Here is a 26,243-nt window from a genome sequence, read left to right as displayed (position 1 = left end):
GTCGTGAAAGAGGTTTGAACGAAAAAAAAAATCAAGGAATAGAGGTCTCGATGGTAGCATGTAAAAAGAAAAAAAAATTAAAAGAATGAGAGGTCTAGAGAATAAATAAGAGGTATAATGAGTAAATTATCAAGATATATGTGAATAACATACCTAAAGTTATTGTAGGAATTTAAAAAGAGGTCTAGTGAGCAAATGTTTGTAGTTAAAATAAAAAGGAGGTGTAAAGAACATAAGATGTATACTGAGCAAATTTGGAGGTCTCAATAACCGCACTCTTTTTAGACCCAAGCAACTATCTTTTTTCTTTAATTTATTAAAATCTCATATTCCACCTTACACTTACATATTGACTATGTCAATGAAGTATTAGAAAGAAGATGAATCAAATCGTTGGCTTATCGCAAAGATGAACCTGGTCATCGTCATTTATGCAAAAGAGGGTTACTAATCCAGTAATCCAGAGACCATTGTTGTCAAAGACTTGAGAAGAATCTGCAAGGCATTTGAGAGTAAAATATGGGGATTTCCTGGAACCATTGAGCATTTGAGGGCACAATGTTGATTTCCTAGAACCATATCGAGCCTTGTATCTCTCTTGAGGACTAATGTCGATATTACAACCTGTTCCCTGATGGAGATTGATGGAGCAATGTGGATTATTGAGTCGGCTGTCTGCCTTCTTCTATCTTCAAGGTCTACTTCCTTCCTTCTCTACACCATGCATTGCCATTAGCTTTAAGTTGGGTTAGGTTTCAGCCTAGGGTATGGATTCGGTTATCATTATCAATGATATGTTGAAATAATCGCATATAATTGCTTCTTTGTTAATCGGATCCATTACAGATTCGTTTACCACAACTATTAATTCGATCTATTTAAGGGTTATTGGAGAAACAGTTTGGGTACAAGTTAGTCGTTCTATCTTGTGCAATTGTAAATGGTACCGGTATCTATTCCAGGCTTCTTGGTGTGGAATGTGAGGTAATGAAACTATCGTCCGAGTTTAATTGTCATTCTTAGATTACAAGTATTAGTTTACGAAGAACCTAAGAAGAAGTAAAAGATGCCTATAAAGCTGAATGAATCAACAGAGAGATAAAAACACCATGAGCTCACAACCATTACACAAACAAACAATATATTCATACGACTCGTGCAAAAACAAATTGGTTAAGAAACGTAGCTCATGTTGCGTATCATATATATATAGAAAGTATTATAATTTATAAACAAATAGGAATCAAACAACTTGATGGCTGCAGGTTAACGATGTGAAACAGAAGACGACTCGCAAAGTCTTTGAATCGATGAAATTCTGATATGGATCGATGAAATTCTGATATGCACTTAAACAGCTTAAACTACAAAACGTGTACAGATTACTTAGCAGGTCTTCTAGTTTATGTCATACAAAACTTAAATATCTTTGAAAAGGAATTTCGAAACGTTGAAGGATGGCCAAAGAGGCGAACATTGTGATGCTTGGTGCAAGTTTGATCATGATTCTCCTTCTTACAGTTGGTTTGCTTTATGCTTCATTGACCATAAGCCCCTTTGAGACATGTAAGTATGCAAATCATTTCTCTAATTAAACCGATTAATGTGATGATTGCAGTTTATCCTTCCTTCTCTGGCCATTGAATTTACTAATTTGAGTTATAAATTGAAGGGAAGTACAAACTGTCCAATTGGGATGATAGAAGCGTTGGAGGGGAAGAATCTCTGAGACTTCTCTTCAGAAGACTAGTTAGAGGTAGAGTCCTCCTTAATCATGACTCATGACCATTTTGATCATTTACGTGCTTCAAGTACATGTCACTCTTAAGTAGCATAGTTGCAAAAATGGTATTTTGGTTCTGTATTTTAGGTGAGGATCAATACTAATTTACACTGATGCATACTGCAGGGAAAGATCGAGTTCAGCTAGACACCACCGGGTTATCTTGCCACTTTGATCTTCACTTTGAACAGTGTTTGGCTAATAAACCAGTCATCATTGACAAGAATGCATCAACAGTTTATATACCTTCTTATGAAGCCAAATCTGAATACAAGCTTAAGCCATATGCAAGAAAAGAGGATGAGACTGCAATGAAGCTTGTCACACCGGTACGAATACTACATGGTAACATTTCTCCACCATCCTGCGATTTTATCCACCAAGTTCCGGCAGTGATCTTCTCCTCAGGTGGCTTTACAGGAAACGTATTTCATGAGTTGAATGAGATCATCATCCCCTTGTTCCTCACCTGCTACCACTTTCAATCCCGCGTTCAATTTGTCATAACTGACTTTAAGCCTTGGTGGGTGGAAAAGTACAGTCGAGTTTTATCCCAGTTGTCGAGCCATGATGTTCTAAATCCGGTTGACAATGGTAGTGTTCACTGCTTTCCAGGAGCTATATTGGGGCTCAGATATCATGATAACTTAGCTCTGAACTATACAGAAATTCCAGGAGGGTACTCCATGCTTGATTTCAAGCAATTCCTAAGAGAGTCATTTATGCTGAAAATGAAGCATGTCTCCGAGATGAATAGGCAAGAGCCGGTGCTAATGCTTCTATCTCGTCGCGGAACAAGGGAGTTTCTGAATGAAGATAAAATGGTGGAAATGATGGAAGCATTAGGCTTTCAAGTCATTGCTGCAACGCCTAATCAGACTTTAAATTTGGACACATTTTCCGGGTTGGTGAACTCGTGCAGTGTCATTGTTGGAGCTCATGGGGCTGGCCTTACAAATGCAGTGTTCTTGCCAAGCAAGGCAGTGACAGTGCAAGTAGTACCTCTGGGGTTAGATTGGGCTTCGGCTGCCTATTATGGTGAAACGGTAGCAGGTGGATTGGGGTTGGAATACTTGGAGTACAAGATTAGAGCAGAGGAAAGTTCACTTGTTGATGTCTATGGTCCGGATCACCCAGTCATTACTGATCCCATGTCTATATTCGCCAAGGGCTATGAGGCTGCCAGGGCTGTTTACGTTGATGGCCAGAATATGAAGATCAACTTGGTCAGGTTCAGGAAAACCCTTGTTGAAGCCATGAAACTTCTCGGACAGTACTCTACTCCTGAAAATTGAAGAACCGGTAGGATTGTAGTTATTCATGTATCAAACACTCAAATGTCAACAACAATTTAGTATGATTTGCTTCCTGCTCTTAAAAATGAAACATACATAGAAACCTAGAATGTTTAATATTAGAAACCCTTAACCTAAAGCACTGTTACATATATCAGTGAAAATTGAATCTATGACGAAAATTGAATCTATATATGACCTCTACGGTGTCATTTAGACTTGCTAACCAACACGACATAACTCATTTAAACATCTTTAAGCTAGGTAATGAAAAATAAAAGTCATCAAGCAAACATAATAAACATAAAAGATAATAAATATTTATTTAAGACAACAAGTTTTAGCGATGCTTATATATGTGAAGCGTAATATCACTTCCTTCGAATTCCTGGCTTTCTGCTATAACTTTCCCTCCTATTTCGTTCTCACGCCATGCCATTACCATTAACGAATCTGCATAATACAAAAGGGGAACATTAATCTTAAACCCCATACTGTAAGAACACTCTAAAATAATATTAGGCATGTCTACAAAATCTATGCATTCTAGCAAGCACCATTAGCAAAAAGTGCATCATTGGCTACTCTATTTACTTTACTTTAGCTAGAAGTAGCCAAGAAAATGGTGCTCATTAGATACTAGATTTTATAATATCGGATCTATCCTACAAACATGTCAAATGTCTAAAAACAGAAGCACAAACCAAATGGTACAAACTTACACGCCCGAAAGGACGAAACCAAACACTCGTGCATGAAACACCCATAGTTGTTCTCGTAAGATTATTCGTCTGTTACATAAAAAATTATAGCATCAGTCGTGTATGAGTTTCACCCCATCACGATGTCATCTCAACACACCCTCCATATATCTCTGCGTGCCACAATCATAACTGAAAATGAAACACCAATTCAGTTGATGGCCGTCGTGAGTAGAGCTCAGGGGTTGATAAGGTAATCTTTTTCTTTCCATGTTAAACTGATGGATTCCATTGGCAGGCCTTTCTGATGGGTTTGAACTGTTAGACTTGCCTTTGTGATGTAATAGTCTGAAAAGACGATGAACTACAGGAAATTGGTGTGTTTCATTCACATTAGTAATCATCTAACTCTTGCAAAGAACGGATCATCCAAGAAGCTGCAGAATTCTCTGCATCCTTTTTTCTCGACATTTCATCTCCCGTCATACAAACCACACCCTCAATAGTTGCAATTTGAACCGTCGATACAAACTTCTTCTCATGTGAAGAGCCTTCATCTTGCTTGATGCTACAATAGAAAGATAGACAAGGTTTGTTTTTTACACCTATATAAGCAAAGTAAGGTCTATACATAACCAAAGCAAAGCAGTAAGATTTAAGCAGGTTGGTGAAACAGATTGAATCCAAGTAATCAAGTACACATAGGAATTACAGTAGCTCCAATCCAAACACAAATTGGACAAAAAAAAATTTCATACCTAGAATATCAACAGGCCTAAAAGAGGCAGATGAATTAAACCAGGAATGAATTAAAGACGCAGAGAAGTTGAACTAGAAATGAACTGAAGATGAGCAAAAGAAAGAAACATCGATCATAATATCTCCTGCTTACAAATAAAAAGTATCAGCAATATGTACTCTGCTCTTGTACTCGGTTTTTTTTTTTTTTAATCTAATTTTCTCTTTTTTATACCATACAAGAACAATACTCGAGCCACCAAGCTATAACTCCCCTGTGTTTACTTCAAGCCTCTTTAACAAGCAATAAAATCTAGTGCAGTGGCTACAAAGAACAGGACAAAATAGAAAGCATATAACAAAATTAAATCCATCAAGTTAAGTAAAGAATCCATCAAGTTAAGTAAAGAATCATACTTGTAGACTGGTTTAGGCCACTTCTTCTTCCCACAAAGCTGATACAACTTATTTTTTGCTTCTTCAATATGAAATGACCCATCAGTTTCAGCAATAACTTCAATCGACACATCATCCATGCGCATCAATTTTGACAACTTACATAGAGCTATCTCAGCAGCATTGACCCTGGCAACTTCTTTATACTCAGAAGAACCCGAGGCAACAAATTTGCCATCAACATACACACTTGCAATACCTTTCATCTCATCCCTCCAATACTTGATGTCGACATGCTTCCCGTTCTTTTGGCAAACATCAAACAACTTTGTCACAGGTTGAGGTTGTTGGTGTAAGTCTTTGAGAGTAACTATAGGCTCCAAAACATGCCTAAAAATCTGCAAATGTACAGCAATAACTAGAATTGACAGGTTGTAATTTAAAATAGTTCAAAACTCGAAAATTTGACAAATTCTTAAACCCTTTTCATATTAAGTTAAAAGAAGCTCAAGTACATACCATCCAAAGTTTTTCCAGATCAAAATTCAAGTCAACATAAATAGCAGCAGCCACAGACTCCACAATATCTGCAAGAACTTTAGGGGCTTTTACAGACCCTCTATATACAAGTGGAGTTTCCACTTCTCCACTGACCACTTCAGTAAACTCCCTAACCTGAGATTCAAAGGCATCTCTCAAACACTATGATCCTTCCAAAAATAAACACTAAATTTACTCTTACCAAAACAAAGACATAGGGAGAATATAAATAGAATGGCAATAAGACTGACCTGATCATTGAGAACAGGTGTAGAGTGGCGAAGGAAGCGGAAAAACCCGTGTCGTACGGCGACACGTGCGAGCTTCTCGGTGCTGACATTAGCGGAGCGTAGCAAAGTGAGGTCGCCTTGGTCAATTCTGGGGTAAGCAAGAAAGAGGTAGTTGCTTATAGCGAGGCTAAGAACGGCGTCGCCGACGAACTCGAGCCGCTGATACGACACGGCGTCGGGGTGGGAGGGATGGGTGAGAGCCTCCTCTAGAAGCCTCTTGTTCTTGAATACGTAGCCTACGATCATCTCCACGGCTGCCACGGCTTGTTTCATTTCCGGCGAGGATGGTGGTGGCGTGTGTGTTGGGGTGAAGATTTTCATGCTTAAGTGGGGGTTCATGTTGAAAAGAAGACTGGTCGGTTTGATAAGTTCGAATGTTTTGAATCTGAGAAGATCGAGGTTTGTGGTTTGGAATGTTTAGTATGGAACTACTGCAAGGTTGTGGGAAGTGGGAGAATATCTTGATTGTTGTTAACAAAAGGAATATATCTGCGCGCGTTGTGTTTCATTCGTTTGTTGATCATCATATCAAGATATGAAGCGCGATCTTCAGTGCCCGGCTGCCCGCCTTTTTTGGTTTGTGACCCATCTTCTTTTTGGTCCTGGATTCCGTTCTGTGCTTTGAGTGGGACGATCATCATTCATCAGTACTTAAAGCATGTTTTCTCCTCCTTGGCAGTTGGCGATTGGCCTATGCTTTTTTGGTTTTCCTATTTGAGTCAATTATTTGACAACATGTTCCTTTTATTTTCTCTGTAAGGTACAATAATGTAAAGATTTTAAATTTAGAAAAATGTCACTAGTCATGATCATTCAGAATTAGAATTAAGGTGTTTGAAGAAATTTTGTTTTTTTTTGGTAAGAAAGGAAAATACTAAACTATAACAGACACATACTTGCATCTTTCATTGAAGTAGTTTGAAAACAACTAGTAACGTATCAAAACATCTATGGCTAGTCCTCTTGTACAAAATTAAAATTAAACGAGAACCTCTTCATTAATAAACTCATTGTGGTGCTCGGGGATTATGAAAGTAACTTGTTTACAAGAGATCAGAAATAAAACGAAATGATATTAGTTTTTTTATATTTTTTTTTATATTTTTTTTAATGGAAACAAAATGATAGTAGTTAAATAATATGTCAATTTGTCTGTTTAGACATGATGTAATTTGGTCGGCACAATACAAATTCAACTGTGTAGAGACTTGAGAATAATCAAACTGATAGAATTTCTATGCTCGACATATTAATTTCCTCGTATTCCAGCTTTTCTTCCGGTGCAAGAGAAATTATCAATTAGTTAAACGTCGCGTTACTAGAGAAAAGTCCAATGCAAGAAAGGACCGATGGAGACGCTGGTGGTTGGAGACTCATACTCTTCAAAGTCTTCACTGTTTTTTGGACAACCAATCTTTCTAAGCTAATTCAAGAGTGAGGACTTGTGAGCCAATTAACTTGTAAAATGGGTTGAGAATGAGGACTTGAAAATATATCTAGACACCTCAGTCCTCACCTCGCGTTTCTAGCTTTGCAGTCTCCTCGCTACATATTCAGTTGTGCCCAGCATCATATTTCATGCATTTGCAACAAACTAAAAAAGCCTCAAATATATTAATTATGGATATCTGTGTTTACTTCAACCCTATCTCTCGACTCATTCTTCACTTCCTGCTCTGGTTATTTCTGGGGTCTTTGTTCCTGAAAACTAGTAGTACAGTGGAATCATGCACAGAGGAAGAGAGACCGGCGCTTCTCAGCTTCAAACAAGACCTTACTGATCCTTTTGGCAGACTTTCTTCTTGGGTGGGTCACCGATGCTATCAATGGAGAGGAGTTTTGTAATACCCCGGAATTTTGATATTAGTTTCTAATTTTATTTGAGAATTTTCGAGTTAGAAGTTAGTGTGTTTTGAGGTTCGAAGGAAGAGCGTAGGTGTTCGAGAGATTTCTTTGTTGAAAATGTTTTATTTTAAAATGTCAAGAGTTGACTTTTTATCCGTAAGTTATTTTCGAAAACTTCCTTCATGAAAGTTGTAGAGTTTGGCGATACGAGTTCGTAGAGACGCAGCACGCGTAAATCGGATGTCATATGAGAAAGTTACGGTCAGAGAAAGTTAGTTTTCGGTTTTGGAAAGTATATAAATAGAAAGTGGTGGGATCTATTTTTGGAAAAACCCTAAAATTCCAGAAAAATCTCTCTCTCTCTCTCTCTCTCTCTCTCTCTCTCTCTCTCTCTCTCTCTCTCTCTCTCCCGTCTCCATTTTCACCCTCAAACTTCTTCCGGCCATAACTCGGCCATCCGAAGACGGATTTGGGCGTGCTTGGTATCGTTGGAGCACTGTGCATGGCGCAGCAAGGCCCGCAAGTTACTGCTGCCGCTGGCGGTGAAGCTCCGACCGTTTCCGGTGACATCGAGGTTTGAGGCTACCCATTCCTGGAAGTTCTTGTTCTTCTAAGCATGATGATACCAGCCTTGAAGCCCAATTCGAAGCGTGGAGCTTTTGAGTTCGAAGTGCACCTTGTTTCTTTCTAGCAACGTTTCCGGCCTCATTCCGGCTGAATTGCTTTTGGCCACATGTATGAAAAGTGTTCCATTTGATATGATCTACAAGTTTGTTGTTGGGAGTTTGCTTAGATTTTGAAGTTGATGAGGTGGTGCGTGGGGCCCACTTGCCGTCGCATGTGGTGGCGCATGGCAGCGCGTCCGGCAGTGTTGTAACTTTAGTTTCTATGGTTAGCTAACTCTTGTTGTTGTGAGCATGTTCAGTTGTGGAAATTCTAGGTTATGAGTAAGGATTGCATGCTAGGTTCAATGTTATTCATAGGTGTTTTGGGAGGTTTTGAACTTTGGAAGTTTGAGAATTAGAAGCAGCAGTTTTAGGTCGTTAAATTCGACGACCTTGGAAAGTTGTCTTTTTTGGGCAAACCCTCGATTTAAGTTTTGGGTTAAGAGGGTAAGTGTTACTTTTTAGTTTGAATGGTTACTAAGGTTATTAATTGTGTTAATTAGGTATCTTATGGAGTTGTTAGTGAGCTTGTTCCTTGTGTTTTTGTGAAGACACAACGGGAGTATTTAGGTGAGTAAATCTCACCAAGTTTCACATTTGGACCAAATTATTATGGTCATTATGATGATGATGTTGAATTTAAAGAATATGCTATTGTTTGTTTTTAAATATATGAGCTTGATCGCCAACGGCTCATAGGTAAGATAAAACAAGTTTTCCTATTATATGATTATTGTGATCCGTTGTTTAGATAGTCAAACTGGATTCCAAGCCTTTAATCGGGTGATTGGTTACAGTTATGATGATTCTACTCTATTGTGATTTGTTGTTTAAATAGTCAAACCGGGTTCCAAGCTTTTAACCGGGTGATTGATTACTGTTATGATGCTATTATTATTTTGTGATATGATATTGGACAGTCAAACTGGGTTCCAAGCCTTTGGCCGGGTGATTGGTTACGGTTAGGAATAGAGCTCTAGTCCGTCTATTGGAGTAGGTCATGGGAGGTACCTTAAGGTATTTGGGACTCATGGGTACATAAATTGTTGTTGTAGGTCATGAGTGGTATTTATTAATATCTGGGACTCATGGGTACATGTGTTTGTTGTAGATCATGGGAGATACCTTATTGGTATATAGGACTCATGGGTACATGTATATTTGTAAAAGTATTGGTTATGTGGTTTTAACATTGTTCTTAATTGTTGTTATTTAACTTCCTTGTTTTGAGTATCTCCTGAACTATGCTTAATGCATGAGATTCTTTAATATTATTTGTGTGATTTTTAGTGGAATTCCTGTATTATCCTTTTTGCATGATTCATTTATGATTTTGATTGTTTTGTGAATTGTTGTGTTTTCTTATTTACTCTCTTTTAAATTTTATTGTTTTGAGGCGATTCCTGAACTAAGTTCTAAAGCAGGAATTACCGATTTTATCTTATATGATGTTGGGTTGAGTTATTTTTGGGAGTTACTCATACAGGCTTTTTAGCTTACCGGGTTTGTTGTTTACAACCCGGTGCACCAATTCATGGTGTAGGGGTTAGAACTGTAGGTAATAATCAACAAGGTTGAGGTAGAAGCATAGTGGCTGGGTTTTAGACGATATACATTTTATTTGTATATTTTGGCAGTTTGTTCTTAAGCTCATGTGAGCGTCTTCATTTTTACTAAACTTATCAAGTTGTTGTAAATAAGGAGATGTAATGTTTAACTCAGTTGTTGAGTTTTATTGACATTTACATTTCCAGCATTTGAGTTTAGTTTGGGAGTTATTGAGTAGGTTTTGGGAGTGATATTTTGAGATATATCATGCCCAGATTTTCAGAAATTATCCTTCAAAAATTGAGGTGTGACAAGTTTCATGCAACAACGTCACTAGTCACGTTGCCAAGCTTGACCTCCGTAATCCATATGCAAACACCTATTATGATGACGAGTGGAACTACATGATGTTTAAAGATTCTTGTTTGTGGGGTAAGTTGAATCATGCTTTGCTTAGTTTGAAACAGCTTAGTTACTTGGACCTTAGCTCCAATTCTTTCTATACAATCATTCCCAATTTCATTGGAGAGCTTACAAGTTTGAGGTTTTCAAGTTCGATGTCTACTTCATTTGTGGGAGAGATGATTCCCTCTTCTATTGGTAACCTTTCAAACTTGAACTATCTTGACCTCAGATGTCATGATGGGAGTGATTGTTCTTATTCCAAGAACCTAAATTGGCTTTCTCATCTCTCTTCCCTAAAGTACCTCAATCTTGGAGGTGTGAACTCAGCACAGGAGTAAGTTGGCTACATGATGTCAACATGCTTCCTTCACTCTTACAGTTGCATTTATCTAATTGCCAAATTCAAACCCTTCCAAACTCCCTGCAATCGGTTAACTTAACATCACTTTTGGTCCTGGACATGTCAGACAATTTTCATGGTAATGTTAATATTTCCAGCTGGCCTTCCAACTTTACAAGCCTCATACCTCTAGAACACCTTGATTTATCTTATTGTGGACTTAGAGGTCAGCTTAATTACCAAACACTTTGGAAGATTAAAACGCTTGCAACATCTTGACCTCAGCTTCAATTCTCTTAATGGCTCAATTCCAGAATCCATTGGAAACTTGTCATCCTTGAAAACCCTAGATCTCTCTTGAAATCGTATAAATGGTTCCATTCCGAAAAGTATAGGGAAACTCTCTCAGCTTATTGAGCTTCATTTTTCTGACGGATCATTTTTAGAAAAACCTAACCAATTGCAAGGAATTTTAACCAAAGCACATTTCATAAATCTCACCAGTTTAAAGTCTTTCAAAGTAAGCACAGGACGACCTATGACTCTCATTTTCAACATATCTTCCGACTGGGTTCCTCCTTTCAATCTCCAAACAATTTACATAAAAGATTGTCGAGTTGGCCCTGCCTTTCCCTTATGGCTTGAATCTCAAACTCAATTGGTCGATGTCACCCTTCGAAATACTAGAATCTTGAACACAATATCAGAGGATTGGTTCATGGAGATATCTTCCCAAGTTCGGAAATTAGATTTATCTTACAACCAAATTCGGGGAAAGCTTCCATTCCAATTCAGGTTTCCACATCTTAGTTACTTAGATTTTAGTCACAATAATTTCGAAGGGATACTTGAGCTCTTGCCTAGTAATGCACCTGAATTAGTAGTTGACTCTTTCTGATAATCATGTGGAAGGTACAATTCCACCTTCTATATGTGATATGCAACATATGACAGTCCTTTCCCTAAGATATAATCAGTTATTTGAAGAATTTCCTCTAGCATGGAGTTCTTGGAACGATGTAAAGGTTGTAGATGTTGCCCACAACAAGCTCTTGGGTTACATACCGAGCTCCCTAGGCATCCCAAGTTCTCTTAGTATATTGAAGATGAACAACAACAATTTTGGCGGTGAAATTCCTTTATCCTTCCAAAATTGCTCTAGTTTGAGGGACATTGATCTTGGAGGCAACAAACTCACCAGGAAGCTACCTTCATGGATAGGATCAAAGCTACACGATTTGCAAATAATGAGATTGCCATCCAACTTATTGAGCGGGCATATCCCCAAACAATTGTGCAGTCTTCAAATGCTTCAGATCCTAGACATTGGTCATAACAACTTTTCAGGGACCATTCCCACATGTTTTGAGTAATCTGACTTCTCTAATCACAGTTGAGTTGGGAAGTTATTGGTATGCTTATTTTGATTACTATGAGACAACAATTATCTCAAAAGGAAGAGAACTCGAGTATGACATTAGAAATGTTCAGTGGACTTTAAGGTATGTGAAAATCATTGATCTTTCCTCAAATAACTTAGATGGTGAAGTACCTAAAGAAATTTGCAGTCTCATTGCATTGGGTACCTTGAACCTCTCAAGGAATCAACTAACTGGAAAGATTCCATCACGAATTGGAAACTTAACCAAGTTGAAAACTCTTGATCTCTCGCACAACCATCTCTCTGGCGAAATTCCGCAGAGCATGTCTTCGTTAAACTTCTTGTCTCACTTAAATTTGTCATACAACAACTTGAGAGGGAGAATTCCATCGGGCAACCAACTCCAAACACTCGACGATCCATCTATTTATGGGCACTTGTTGTGTGGGTTTCCTCTGAACAAGTGCCCTTAAGATGACATGTCTCATGCAGAAGACAACAAAGATTATAAAGATGACAATGAAAAGTTTGGTTTGTATACCAGCGCCGTGCTTGGCTTCATCATAAGCTTTTAGGGCGTTTGCGGCACATTGATCCTGAACAAGTCATGGAGGTACATGTATTTTCAATTCTTTGACAAAATTAAAGATAAGGTAGCACTAGTCATTGCATTGAAAGTAGCTCATTTGCAAAGAAGATATTGACTGTAGTAATATGATATTATCATATACGCGTTGTTCTCTATCCATGGTATATGTAAGAATAATACATATTTCTTTATGATAGTTATCATTGAAAATTATACAGCGCACCCGGGTGCGCCGCGCACCCGGGTGTATCCACCGTCCATTTTGACCCGCAAAAAAAAAAAAAAATTACGGTGGAGATGACGGGTGCGCCGAATAGGCTCTCAGTTATCATAGGGTACTAGCCAGCAATAAAATAAATCAAGGTACTACTATGATGCTAACATATATTTTTTTTTTTTTCGGTGTCATTCATGTTTGATGAATGAGCAGCGGTAAAATATTTTCAAAGCATCAAGTGCATGCTAATGCCTTGATGGCATGGTGACTATTTTGGCATATTTATTTGATTGTTTTCAAAATGATTGAGCAAGAGCTAAAACTTTGGGCATTACCAAAAAAGAAGAAAATAGTTGAAACTAAAGGAGACAGAGTAATGCATTTTCATCACCTGCTTTTGATTGCGATTCTAGCAGGGATATTGTAAATTGGTAAAACATGAAAATTGTTGATACTGACCCTCATTTGCATATGATCTCTTAAGTTTAGGTCTCTACTTGACAGTAAATTGCTACATACAACTATACAAGACTCACTTAATGTTCTGCTATATATACATTATACAACAGTGTCAATAAAAATGTGTCCCAACTCCCAAACCACAAGAGAGCAACTATGCCTCCCTTGAAAATTTTAGATACCAGAATTTTTTTTTTTTTAAATGAAAGGAGGTCAAACGATTTTATTCAATAAGCACAAATCATATTACACAGTGACCCGCCTTTGCAGGGCCGTTAGAAAGAGATACCGATAAAACATAATACAACTCACCTATTGAGTAAGCTCAGGGAGAGAGTAATCTAATAAATACTAACAATAAATTTTTCTGCAGCATCTATTAAAATACTCGTTGACAACCTTTGATCAATAATCCTGATAGTTCCTCGTAGGTATTGAACCCAAGAAAAAAATTGGTACTGAACTAAGAAAAGTCTTAGGTTCCAAATTTTTATCGTAAAGCCACCTGAATCCCAGATCCGAAACCAAAATTTAAGAAGCCCAAATGTTTTGTCTTTGGTCAACCCACTAGAACTCAGGCCCCAGTAACAAACATGAGCCCAGTTCCCACTAGGTTGACACCAAGCAGGCCACTTGAAGACCGTCAACCATGACTCAAACACCGACCACACCGCCACAGCTGAAGTATGTTGGAATCGGTGGCTTGTCATCAGCATGAACGTCGTCTCGTTGGGAGAAGCCTGGTTTTGTTGTTGTCAAACTTCGTCGGAGAAGAATATCTTCTTTCCCAACCAAAATCAACCACAAGTCCACAACACAACACCCAACAAACAATAAAATAGGATCAAATCTCTTCAACACACATGCTTTGAGTTGTGCTTGATTTGGTTGGAGCCGGTCCACGAATGAAAGCGATCCAAACACACCAATCTACGCAACCTTTGATTTGCCCCACACACCACAAATTGGAGGAGAGATCTTTGCCAAGGAGCATGCTTGTGGTGACAAGAACGGAGGCGAGGCTGTGCACATAGGTCCCGACGCCGAGGATGGTATCAGAGAGGTTCTCCAAGGTTGAAGACTTGAAGGAGGAGGATACAGAGAGGCTATATACGGCTGCTCTCCCAAACCTAGCAAGAGCGTTAGGCATTTTTGATGCAGATTTTGTCAAAGACCAAACGGCCACGATAAACCCTAACAAAACGGTTGCTAGGTCAGAGATATATGTATTCTATATCATAGATGGATACCAGAGAATTGGAACTGACTAAAACAATACAAATTAAATAAAAACTAACCTTAGTTAGATAAGCAAAGCCATAGAATGATTAGAATCATCTCCTGGTCGACTCATTGATAGAACCTGTGATTCTCTTGAAGTCCAAGCTCAGTTACAAGACTTGTGCTTCGAATTCAACAATCATATACAACTGCAATTTGCATAGGGTTGACTTCTGAAAAATCTTTAAGATTACAAGTTAGCCGGAACACCTCTCAGAAAATTGAAAGGGGAGAAAACAACAGTTGATTTAACATTTTAATATTTTAATTTATTTTAGATTATTTTTAGGTGAATTTATTTGGGTGTTACTTTCAGTTTTTATTTTGAAAAAACTGTTTTACATTTATTTGTGTAACTCATGGTAGTTACTTGATTTATTTTGCTTTTATTTCTTGTAACCTATGGCTATTGGCTACTACCCTATTAATTATAGGGAGTATCCTATAAGCCTATATATACCACCATTTGTTGCATGAAGAGATGTACTACAACAACATATTCACCCATCAACTTTTCGTCAAAATTCCCCAAAAGACTCTTGTGTTTTTTCGGCCAAAGAAAGGTGTTCTTGTGGTGGAGCACTGGGTTCCTCCGATTTGTGTCAATTGAAGTGAGTCACACAACTTATTGTTGGGTTGTTATATTGTGGAGGAGACAAGTCAAGAGTTAGGTGCACCAGTGTTATTCCGCAAAGGGCTTGAATCTCCTTAAAGAGAGCGAGATACATGCGTCTCAGCTTATTGTCAACAAGCTTCTAATATTGAATTTATAATGTTTATTGTAATTTCTTGTAATTTCACCATCAGTTGCTAGAGCTTACTGTTCGAGATTAGTCCGGGGCTTTTTTTCTTGAGTTGGATCAGATGCTCCCCATGCAGGGTTGTTTTTCTGTCCACTATTTGTTGTTGTGGTGGCTCTTGTGCAGGAATGCTAGCATCTGCAGATGTCAAGTTTTCTCCGTTTTAAAAATTCTGCGCCGAACATGCCGTTTAGTGAAGGAGCCCTTCTTCTTGTGAGGACCGATGACTTATCGATTACTGATCCTATATTATTATTCTTCGGTCACAAATACATATTTACAACAACTAGTTCATTGGGAGTCAAACTCACAGCCACTTATTTGAATATATTTGTTCTGAAAATTTTCTTCAACATTGACAATTGTTAAATTAGTGAGCTATTTCAAAAGCGCACCAAATATGTCAAACATGAGAAGCTCATGTCCATAACTAATCAATCGCAACTATAACAATGTTCAATTCGGTTGAAAAATTACATAGATGAAGTTAACATAAACTTCTACATATCTTATTGTTATTTTTTTTATCCAAAAGGTTAATTTTTATTGATCACAACTTCATAGTAAGTACAACAACATAAACATAATCCGCCCGTAGTGGCTATTTTGTGAAAGTGAAACTACCTAGTAAACCTACTTAGTATACACCAAGCAATCTCTATGCTGAAAACCATGTGATGAAGCGCTATGATCAATTTCCTGTTATAGCAAACGAGACAAGTAACCAGCCACCGAAAACACAAAGAGGAAGGAACAAAGCCTCAATCTATCATTATTTGACTACCTCCATGATCACATTACGCAGAGGGGGATATCCCAGAGTATCAAAACACCTAAGTAAAGGACAGAGCACAATAACTAAAAAAATGTTCTAGACCCGCAAGCAGTCCTGGTCTAATTACTGATTAAAACAATAATTAAAAAACTAAAATATCCACTAGGACCCATCAAGGAAACCCTAGCCCAATTTCCAGTTCTACCAACCACACCCAGGCCCAAGAAACAGAGGCGGCCCAAGACCATTCCTCACAGCCCCCAGTGACCGACCCAACCACCACCGCCGTCGCCAACACCACCGCCGGACCAGCACCCCTCCCGACTCCACCGCCCAAGAGCGACGTTAACCGAACGGGGCCCACCCCAAGCCAGATCACCAGATCGAAACACAAACCTCCACCAGAACCGAGTAGATCCATCGAGCGCGGCCGCCAACCGGGTCAACAACCACCGCCTTACACCATCACTCAGATCTGACTCTGAACCCCGGCGAGACCGTCTCCATACCCCTCACCGCACCACAGTCTAGTCACACCTCCAGGCCACGAGCGACGAACAAACCCGACCCCTGCCTCCTGACCTGAGAATAGCCAAACAACTCCCATCCGACCGCACTACTCTAGCACCGGCGAGGCCAAACACCATCACCGCCGCCGAGGCGCAGCCGGACAGGAAGAAAAGTGAAACGGCGGTTCCTAGGGTTTTCTGCGAGAGAGCACAGAGCGGATAGTGTATTAGATTGATCACTACATATCTCATTGTTGATTGACAGAAATATAGATGAAACAACAAAGTTCAACAAAGTCCTATAGCACTCCGGGGCGAGCAGGAGAATGACCTCTCCAGCACTCCGGGGCGTGCAAGAGTGACCTCTGCATTCAGCATTATCAATCTCATCACAAAAGGTTGGGCTCATTGTTTCAATTTATTCCGACAGTTGCCTCTTCTGTATAGAAACCTGAGAGCAGAAGCGGGACAAAAGTACTTTGTACGGATAGTAAAACACAATTGGAGACTTGATTCACAATAACTTGGCCTCGTGGATTGTGAACTGAACAAATCGAAGAGTTAATACATGATGGTAGAATGGTGAGGGCTGATTTCTTCTAAAAACAAACCCAACTTCCAGAAATGTCATACGTGGGCAAAGCAAACCTTACAAGCCCAAGTTACAGATGCAACATTTTGTAATTACAGTGATAGAATTTGCCAATTAGCATTTAGCTAGATAAGAAAGACCTATGCAGCCCTCTCTGACGCATAAGCACCAGATGGCACTCAGAAATCAAGGTTGTTAATTTGGGCTATTGATTTATCATCATATGATCAAACCCTGCCCCAGCCTGAAGCCCAGGAACCCGACTAACTCCAACATTGTGAAGCAACTGCTGAAGCCATCTCCTTGTAGTTTGATCTTCCTGAAATTAGTCAAACCACAGTCAAAAAATCGGCCCAAGTAAACCAGTAGATATAGACACTTAGACAGCAAAGAGTTGCATGTAACTGAAGACAGTACAATTTAACCTGGTCCGTCGAACAGAAATAGAAAAAGGAGTTAAAGACCATATATATTGTTCAGTGAAAGATTATGGTCAGTGTTTGGTAGGGCATATATATGAGTGTCAACAAGTTGAAAACTTCAAAACTGAAAACCAAGTGGGACATTGTTCTACATATCACAGAATACATTTGGTCCATGAAACAGAAATAGAAAATAGACCTTATTTTAAACTGATACTTAAAACACACAAATAAGCCAAGGGTCATTGGCATGTAGCCATTTGACAATCACCTAGAAAAATAATAATAATAATAATAATAATCATGCTGGACATGTATCTGAATATGCACACAAAACATGCTTTATTCAGAGTGGCCACATTCCAGTTGTTAAATATAGGAATTTGACTTGGGAAATGCAAATACCATACTACCATAGTACCAGAGAAGATGTGCAAACCAACAAGTCTCATCTGAATATGAAGCAGGCTAATTTTATTCACCTAAGTTTAAGAATGAAACTAATAGAATAGGTATGGATGAAGTACTTACACGAAGGCAAACACTGAAGGTAGCATCTCTTAACATGTCAGGAAGACAACTTCTTAAAGCATCACATGCTCTGCATGATAACAACCCATGAAAAACTTTATTAAGATCATTAACAAGAGAGATTCCAGGAAACAAAGAAGTAAAAGATTTTCAATAAAGCAACCTTGGGTTTTCGGATAATCGAAGGTAACAGCGGATAATATGTTTCAATAAACGCGATGAATGTTGTTCAGCAAGTGATGCAACCATGTTCCCCAACACTCGACCTACTGCAAAAAACCGCTCTGCTGTAGTGCAAATATAATCCAAGCCCACATCATCCAACAAAATCTTTTGAACAATAAACGTGGCGACCTGCCAGAAGAAGATCAATTGTCAGTAATTTAAATGTCTTATTACAGAAAAGGGGCAATGCAACACCCCAGCATACATTAAGCTGTAAATCTCAATTTACTGAAGGAGTGAAAAGTAAAAAGATAGAAGAGCGCACTCAACTGTTTTTGACAACTCACTGCCCATTTCCATAGTGCGCAGGCACAGGGGAATTATTTCTGTTGAGAGAAGGAAGCTGATCACTTCTGTGTCATCAACCTGGAAAAGAAAAGGCAAGAGCCAACGTCATTTTCTTTCTAGAGAAATAGAATAAAGATGCTCAAGAATAAGTTTCTGCAACAAAGTGATCTAAGTTACAGTAACACTGTTCTCCTCTTCATGTATTAGATGTGCATGTTCAAAGAGTGAGAGTAAGAGCGGCACCATAGCACCATAAAGGTGTATATGGAGAAAGAAACTCTTATAAGCAGATATGCGATTAAAGAAACTGGAAGAGCATGCAATGCAAGGCATATACATATCCACTACAGAATCAAATATGTTCTTACTTGGGTTTTAACAATCACTAGGAACTGCCACTCAAAAGAATTTTAGATTAGGTGGCTTCACTAGAGCAAAATGTGTGGTACTCGTAACTTTTTAACAACTGATGGATATAGTAAAGAAAACTATCCCTTAAAACTTTAAAACCTAAACAGATATATGAAACAGGTCTTTATTTCCACCCTTTTTACCCCCTCCATTTGATTAGATGACAAACTAAAATAGATTCATTCTTAGATCTACTTATGCAAGCAAAAACACCAGAAAGTCATCTACTTAAGGCATGCATCAGGGGTTATTCTGTGTAGATTAATACTAAATACAAGTCTCGAATTCTGTGCCATTCAGCCTATCAAAGTACACATCTACACCAGCTCGTCATTTAACGACATTGCATGCATCATATATCAAATTATCCAAGAAAAACACAAATATATGTTCAGTTCAGTAAATAAGAACAGCATACCTTCACCAAGGCACCAATGACACCTAAACTGGTGAGCCTCAAGTACTCAAACGGCCTTGACTTGCTTGTTGTATTAAGAAAAGGGTACAAATATAAAGGTATGTGAGCTGCAAAAGAAAGATAAAATCTAAGACAAAATAATCCTTTCTTGGAATACTAATAGACCATGACAGAATAAGCTTCAGTGAGCTGTTTGTAATAGTGTTTGTAAAGAAATTTGAGTCCTTTGAATGTACAAGGATGAAAGTTATTTACCATTAAGGAAATACATCCTCGTGTCTGGGTGTGACGCAACACACTACAGTAAGATGAAAAATTTAATATGAAGCAAAAAAGAGTATACAACGAATAAAATATCCATCAAATGGAAGATAACTAGTACTTCATGATACAAGTGCACAAATAATGAGAAGATGTATAATTGAAGAGGTGACAGCAATGGACCTGAAGAAGAGCAAGCGCATTGCAAACACGATTTGATTGGGCAGGAGTTAGATTTGGTGGGGATAGAACCGGGTATATTGAAACTATTTCCTGTACATACAGAGATGTCCAGAGTGAGAGCTTGTCATCAGGGAGCAACACACACAAGAGTCACTACTACTGAATTTTAAGCAGGAAAAATCTACATGATGATGCAAATGCCCATGCTTGGACATAAGGTATATTCCACACGTAAGAATATAATCGAAAACATGGTAAAGCACCTGTGATAATGTCAACATTGTGGATAAACAATTTGTGAAACAAGTAAATTGCAACACACATAGCCGAAGTGGTACCAACATACCTGCAACAGAGCAGCAACAGTGCCGAAAGAATTCCATAACAATGGAGCCAAATCTTGAAACAGTTCTCTCTTCTGAAAGTTGAAATCCAAATGAAAAAAAAAAAAAAAAAAAAAAGTTAAATAGGGATACCTGTACAGAGTATCCATATGACAATCAAATTGAAACCAATAATAGACAATTCTCCTTGCAGCACGAAAAGAATTAAAAGTAGATAAAGAAAGACTCTTTAGCTCCTATATGAAGTATATATAGTAAATATTTTCATTTTCCCCTTAAAACATATAACAAGTTCCACAATATGTGAGACTGATAACATGTATGTTCCTAATGTATGGCTCTACTTCACATTCTCGGGACAGTATTCCACTTCATTTGAGGCAATCAGTTATCGGACAGGGGAAGCGATTTCATAAAAGGTGCTACAGAGGCAGTGCAAAAAAGAGGGAAGAGATAGCCTCCCTCAGGCTGTAAATTCTTTCAAAAGAGTTCACACAATATGCTGTTTGTCTAAAAAGTCACTTGATGAAACAACAGTTTCGTGTACTGATAGATTCTTTTTAATTAAAAATTCGCACACACCCTTCACCTCTCCATTCACTTGACAAAAAAAAATACAAACTCCCTCCACAGAGGTGCCACCTCCCACCCTTAAACCCGCAGTTCGACACCCTTCACCTCGATACCTCTCTGTCCCACTCTTCTCTGTTTCAGTTCAAAGAAGGACAAAGACTAAGTGCCTAACCTAAACCTCCGCCTCTAAGTAGCTGCGACCAGTAAATTCCTCAATTTTCCTCTCTGTTATCTATTTACCCATTTTCTTAACCTCCAATGCAAATTGAATACTTCCCAAAGTAGCAATAATTCCAATGCTATATGTCAAATATCGTAAAACACAATACAGCTTCCAGCTTTCCACTTTTGCACTAACCATATTGGAAGTTCTTTCTCACAAAATATCACATAAGCTAGTCAATAAACACAATACAAGTAAAGGATCAAAACCCTAATTAAGAATCAGTAGAATTCAAGTTACTCCCAAAACCCCAAAATTTACACAGTAAAACCCTCAGAGCTCAAAACCCTGACAAAATGAAAAACCCTAACTTGAGGGGTTCTTGTGTGGACAGAGGAGTCGTACCTTGGAGAGTTCGAGGAGAGCATTTTCGCGAAGCTCAGGGTTGCTGAGCTCGAGAACCAACTGCTCGGCTGAGGCCATTTCAGGGTCGGGTTGGGCTCCGGCGGCGGCGGCGGTAGGTTTAGAACCGATCGGACCTCCAAACGGCGCGTACATGCAGAAAGCGACTAGGGCGGACTCGCCATTTCGAAATTAGAAGAGAGCAATGTTCTCGGTTGTGAGCTTTACCAGTTTTGCTTGCTTGCTCTGAGAGAGAGAGAGAGACGATGAATAGGACTGTGTGGAGAGCCACGTATTTAAGATGCGCGTGGTGGTGGCTGGGTTATGACACCTCATTTCCGCTAGAAAAGGCTTTGAAGAGAAAGTGCGTGGACGCGCCACTGAGAGCGAGTAACTTATGACCAATTTACGAAAAAGGACTGCGATTTCCTTGGACGGTAAAACGGTGCCCTTAGAGCATTGACCATTTATGTAGAATACTTTGTCGTCTGAAAAGAAAAAATGGCATTCCTAAATTTGTGGGTGCAAGACTGCAAGATCCTTCCAAGTTAATTTCTATGTTCTATGTCTATTTCTATGGTCAAGATTGTTGCTAAGGTATAGAATTAGTTTGAATTAAGGACGAAAAGCTGCATACTAGAAGTAGATTACAAACACCATAATCACGGATAACATATAGCATTGGCTTGACAATATACTCGTTTTGAACAAGTTTAGAAAACATAAAGAACTTACATTTTTAGCAAAAAGACTTGTTGTCAAAATGTGAATGAACGGAAATGCTACCTTTCCATGAAAAAAAGGGGGCCGGAAGGATGTATTTTGTTCTCGAAGATATCAGTTTGAAAAAAACTTACGTCTGAACTAGTATGTACGTGTACATCCGGACTTTCTCTTATTTAGATATTTTTGTCAATATATATTATAATTTTAATCGTTCAAAAGCTAAATTAACCAAATAATGATCAACTCTACAAAAATCAATGTAAACGAAATTCGTTTGCTCAGCCGAATGTATCAAACTAATAGACGGCTGATCAGTTTTGGCTTAGTTTGCTATTATTTCATTTCCCCGAGGAAAGTGGAAAAACTGCTGGATGTAACAAGTACCAGGCTTGTTTCCAAGTTGAAGTGAAAATATTCACACTTGTAGAGGGGGTAATAATTTTCCTGCTACGGTTGTAAATTTCGAGAATCAGTGATAAGTTTCGTACTGTTATTTTCAAGTTTAAATTTCACAAAGAAATTTAACAAAATAAAAAGGAGCACACACCTCAAATTCCTCATTGTTCTTGCTGTCTATAAATGCTTCTGTTCAGCTTCCAATTTCATACAAAAAGGGAGAAGGCCATAACAATCAACAATGTTCTTATGCCTCCCTATTTTCATTGTCGTACCTAAAATAATACCACCTGCCTACTGTATACATGTTGCATGGTATTTCCTTTTACCGCCGAAAATATAGAGTCCCCAGTCAGGAGCGAGGATCGAATTTCACTTCAACAAAGGGCAAGTATGGCATCAATATCTCATCTCATGTGCCCATCCCCTCTGAGAGTCCTACTTGAAACATTTTGCTGATACCTCAGTTCCGTGAGTGCACTTCGGGGGGAAATCAGATCGTCCCAACTCTTCCAAAAGAACAGCCGTGACAATTGCGACGCTTAGATAAACCAAGCAACAACCTTTCAAACCTCTGAATCTCCTTGTTAACATATGATCTTCCCATCACACCACTTAGGGAAGTGCTGAATAACTAACTACATAGCCTATGTAGCTTCATGATGTATTATGTTTCATTCTTTGAAGTCTGCATGCAGGTTATTTCAGAGTGAACTATTTATATTCTTAAAATCCGACTCAATTTGTAAACCTGCAACAGAGATCAAGAAAAAATATATCAGTGTATTACTTCATCAACACAAACGTTGTCAAAGATTTTGGTCCTTTTGATCCCAGATGTATTAGTGATACTAGAAACAACAGAGCAAAAAGCAAGGGTATTTAGGACTGAGAATACAACAGCACAAACCTCAATATGAATCAGGATCTAAAGTCTTTGCTAAGATTTCGAACTCTTTATTTCTTAGGTCACAGAACACCTCATTTAATATGTATTTATAGACTACAGCAAATCAAATACAGTAGCAGTTTATGAGGTTATTTGCAATTTAAAACAATTCAGAGTTCTTTAGAAGTCTATTCTTTTGGTCTTAGTGGTTCAGAATAATCTTCTATCCACTAGTCATCTCAAGTAAAAATGTATACCCAAACTATAAGCCACTTATCCCAAAAAAGAAGAAAAGAAAGATACTGATAAACAAAAACTAAAGGGATTTACAAACCTGGGCAGTCCTACTAGGCAGAGGAACTTCTAAGCTGTTTCGGAGGCCATCAGTTCTGTAAAAACCAAACACAGAGATCTTAAATTGACAGTTGAAAACAAAAAGAACTGTTCAAAGGAACCAACATTCCATGCTAACACGTGTAGAAATGTAAAGCAGAAGAAAAGTTGGGGTAGTGGAAGATACACAAGATTGGTTATTACCTTTGACTAGTAGTTGTCCTAGAATATTGGTCATCCTTCATAAGCCCCTGACCTCCGTACTTTCTTTCATCCGTATTTAGTACAAGCTGTGGTCACAAAAATCCAAACACATTCAGTTTCTTTAAGCATCGGAGTTGTTACATACATTAAATATCCACAGAGGCGTAAGACTAGACTATCTAGTTTCTTGGTTCATAACCAATATAAAAGAAACCATACGAAAATACTGCAGCACACCAATATAAAAGAAAACATACAAAATTAAGATTTGGAACTATATATCTGACAAAGAAGTACTAAATAATGTTTGCCATAACCTACTTGATACTCTCCAGCTTCTTCTACACCTATTTGGTATCCTTCATAAGAATCTGTTGGATGGAAGTTAAATACGAGGAGAAGAGGCCCTCTGATATAAGCAATTACCTGTAATTAGCAAAAGTGTATCTTGATCAGTAAACAAAAAAGTTCTTTCTCATATGGAAGCACATAAAATGAATGGAAGAGTCACCATACCATGCTATTGTCATTCACATGGTGAATGCTGGGTAAAACTCTTGCAAGTATTCTTTCATTTTCATCCAACTTCATCAAGTCCTATGACAAAGGAAAGGTGGAAATCATTTCGCTTTAATGTCAACAAATGTTTTTCCTCACTCAAAAAAACAAATAATCTTTTAAAGTCCCAGATAATAGGAACTTGAAGTGACTAATTAATTTTACAACGAAGAGTGAACAGAGTAATTAAAGAAGCTGCATTTATGGAACAGATAAAAAAATTATTAGAAATCTAATAGCAACTTCCACCAACAGCTAGAACAAGATTTAGCATGTAAAGTAGTATGATGAAAACAAATTGCTAGGAGTTGATACCTTATCGAAGGCAAACAAGTCGCGATGCAATCCCTCATTGGCAAGAAGATCCCACCTTCGCTTGGCAAGTGAAAACGAGAAATTGTTGCTTGGCATTGGGAACTCAACCCTCTGGTATATGAGACATCATTAGTCATTTGAATACTGATGAAGTAATCTAAGGTTCACATCCAAAACCAATTGGCAATGAATGGAGTGGCCCCAAACCCTTATGAACCCACAAGCATGGCCCTATTTTTCCCTTGTGGGATCACTGGGATGTATATATTTGTCAACAAATACAATTATTGAACTTGTAGGGACAAGTAACCTCACCTCTGGATGCCCAAATTCATTGCCCATGAAGTTGAGATAAGCACGGCCACCAATTGTCATGGTAATTAATCTAATCATCTGTTTCAGTGCCCAAAAATGAAAAATATTAATGATAAGAATGAACAAAGTCCTGAAAATTACAGCGCAACAATCATTTATGCATACGCTACATGATGAATGTATTGCAAGTGTTTCCTAAACTACATAGAGTGTACTGCCTACAAACTGCACCTATTTCAGACAGATTCGAATTTAAGCATACTTGCATAAAGATAACTAGTTATTCAATCCTTTTGTGGAAAGCTGATTACAACACAATACCAGAAACAATGACGACGCAATATTTATGTGTGAGCAAATACATGCGTGAGAGTGTATATGCAAGTAGAACAATGGAGAAAATCTGGAATTAGAATTTGCTTACCAAGATAATGAAAATATATTTATACTTGTTGGTACATTGCATACCTTGTGCAAGGAACAACCTCGGAGCAATAATTTCTCCTTGTCAGGAGAGGCCTCCCTGATTTCACCAAACAGTATCTCAGCAAAGGATCTCCCTCCAGAGATTGACTGATTGCAAGATCATAGGGTAAAGTGTCACATCAAACACACACACACCCCCAAAAAAAAAAAAAAAAAAAAACCAAATTACCAAATTCAGCATGTAAGCCTAGAGTATTTCAATAGAGTTCTAGATGGGTAAGACACTGAAAGGTTGATACCTGGTTATGATTTTCAGCATACATGAGCATCTTATCCGCATAGTTTTTGTTGCCCATTAATGCGCTCACAATCTGCAGAGTGGGTTGAACATAATGAATCTTTACTTAATGGACTGGAAAAGGTGTAAATCAAGGAAAAAATATATTAACATTATGAATGTCCACTCAATAATGTTAATATATATAGATATATATATATATAGACAGGCCGGATGTGAAGCGGACCGTCTGCACTCGGCTTAAAGTGCGGACGTCCGTCCGTTCTCCACACTCAGGCGCCAGCGACGGCGTGCCTCCACCCCAGAAGACTCCAGCAGCGTCCCCAATCACTTTCCCTCCCCGGCGAGTTCATTCTTTTCCGGTTTTCCGGTGAGATCACCCAAAACTTCAAACAAAGTCGATCTCGCCGGAA

The 26,243-nt window shown here is 38.3% G+C and overlaps 4 protein-coding genes and 1 pseudogene across 4 annotated transcripts in view; 2 read left to right on the top strand and 3 right to left on the bottom strand.

Annotated features, from left to right (window-relative positions):
* Nucleotides 1-1,457: 1,457 nt before the first annotated feature.
* On the top strand, nt 1,458-3,078 carry LOC101307291. The gene is made up of 3 exons (XM_004295795.1): nt 1,458-1,566; nt 1,673-1,756; nt 1,910-3,078. Exons 1-3 carry the CDS (start codon nt 1,458-1,460, stop codon nt 3,076-3,078), a joined length of 1,362 nt encoding a protein of 453 aa, XP_004295843.1.
* A 90-nt stretch (nt 3,079-3,168) lies between these two features.
* Nucleotides 3,169-6,325, bottom strand: LOC101296187 (ribonuclease 3-like protein 2-like). The gene is made up of 5 exons (XM_004294376.1): nt 5,705-6,325; nt 5,433-5,588; nt 4,935-5,311; nt 3,801-4,347; nt 3,169-3,531 (listed from the first exon to the last, which is right to left on the bottom strand). Exons 1-4 carry the CDS (start codon nt 6,080-6,082, stop codon nt 4,173-4,175), a joined length of 1,086 nt encoding a protein of 361 aa, XP_004294424.1. The 5' UTR covers nt 6,083-6,325; the 3' UTR covers nt 3,169-3,531; nt 3,801-4,172.
* Nucleotides 6,326-10,205: 3,880 nt separating this feature from the next.
* LOC101306999 lies at nt 10,206-12,400 on the top strand (annotated as a pseudogene).
* Nucleotides 12,401-17,068: 4,668 nt separating this feature from the next.
* Nucleotides 17,069-21,661, bottom strand: LOC101293962 (cell differentiation protein RCD1 homolog). The gene is made up of 9 exons (XM_004294368.1): nt 21,374-21,661; nt 20,235-20,306; nt 19,889-19,978; nt 19,700-19,742; nt 19,445-19,551; nt 18,598-18,693; nt 18,266-18,456; nt 18,103-18,172; nt 17,069-17,468 (listed from the first exon to the last, which is right to left on the bottom strand). Exons 1-9 carry the CDS (start codon nt 21,524-21,526, stop codon nt 17,355-17,357), a joined length of 936 nt encoding a protein of 311 aa, XP_004294416.1. The 5' UTR covers nt 21,527-21,661; the 3' UTR covers nt 17,069-17,354.
* Nucleotides 21,662-22,955: 1,294 nt separating this feature from the next.
* The window catches only part of LOC101306710 (1,4-alpha-glucan-branching enzyme 3, chloroplastic/amyloplastic-like), a 10,040-nt gene continuing 6,752 nt past the window's right edge, over nt 22,956-26,243 (bottom strand). The window contains exons 13-21 of the mRNA XM_004295794.1: nt 25,832-25,903; nt 25,575-25,679; nt 25,107-25,184; nt 24,792-24,902; nt 24,435-24,515; nt 24,240-24,344; nt 23,919-24,004; nt 23,716-23,770; nt 22,956-23,243 (exon numbers count right to left, since the gene is read on the bottom strand). Of these exons, the coding sequence (XP_004295842.1) occupies nt 23,211-23,243; nt 23,716-23,770; nt 23,919-24,004; nt 24,240-24,344; nt 24,435-24,515; nt 24,792-24,902; nt 25,107-25,184; nt 25,575-25,679; nt 25,832-25,903 (726 nt within the window). The 3' untranslated portion in view covers nt 22,956-23,210. The remainder of the gene's footprint in view (nt 23,244-23,715; nt 23,771-23,918; nt 24,005-24,239; nt 24,345-24,434; nt 24,516-24,791; nt 24,903-25,106; nt 25,185-25,574; nt 25,680-25,831; nt 25,904-26,243) is intronic.

Source organism: Fragaria vesca, linkage group LG3 (assembly GCF_000184155.1).
Source record: "Fragaria vesca subsp. vesca linkage group LG3, FraVesHawaii_1.0, whole genome shotgun sequence".
Taxonomy (NCBI): domain Eukaryota; kingdom Viridiplantae; phylum Streptophyta; class Magnoliopsida; order Rosales; family Rosaceae; genus Fragaria; species Fragaria vesca.
Note: the sequence above shows the minus strand (reverse complement) of the source record. Positions and strands in the feature narration are given on the sequence as shown.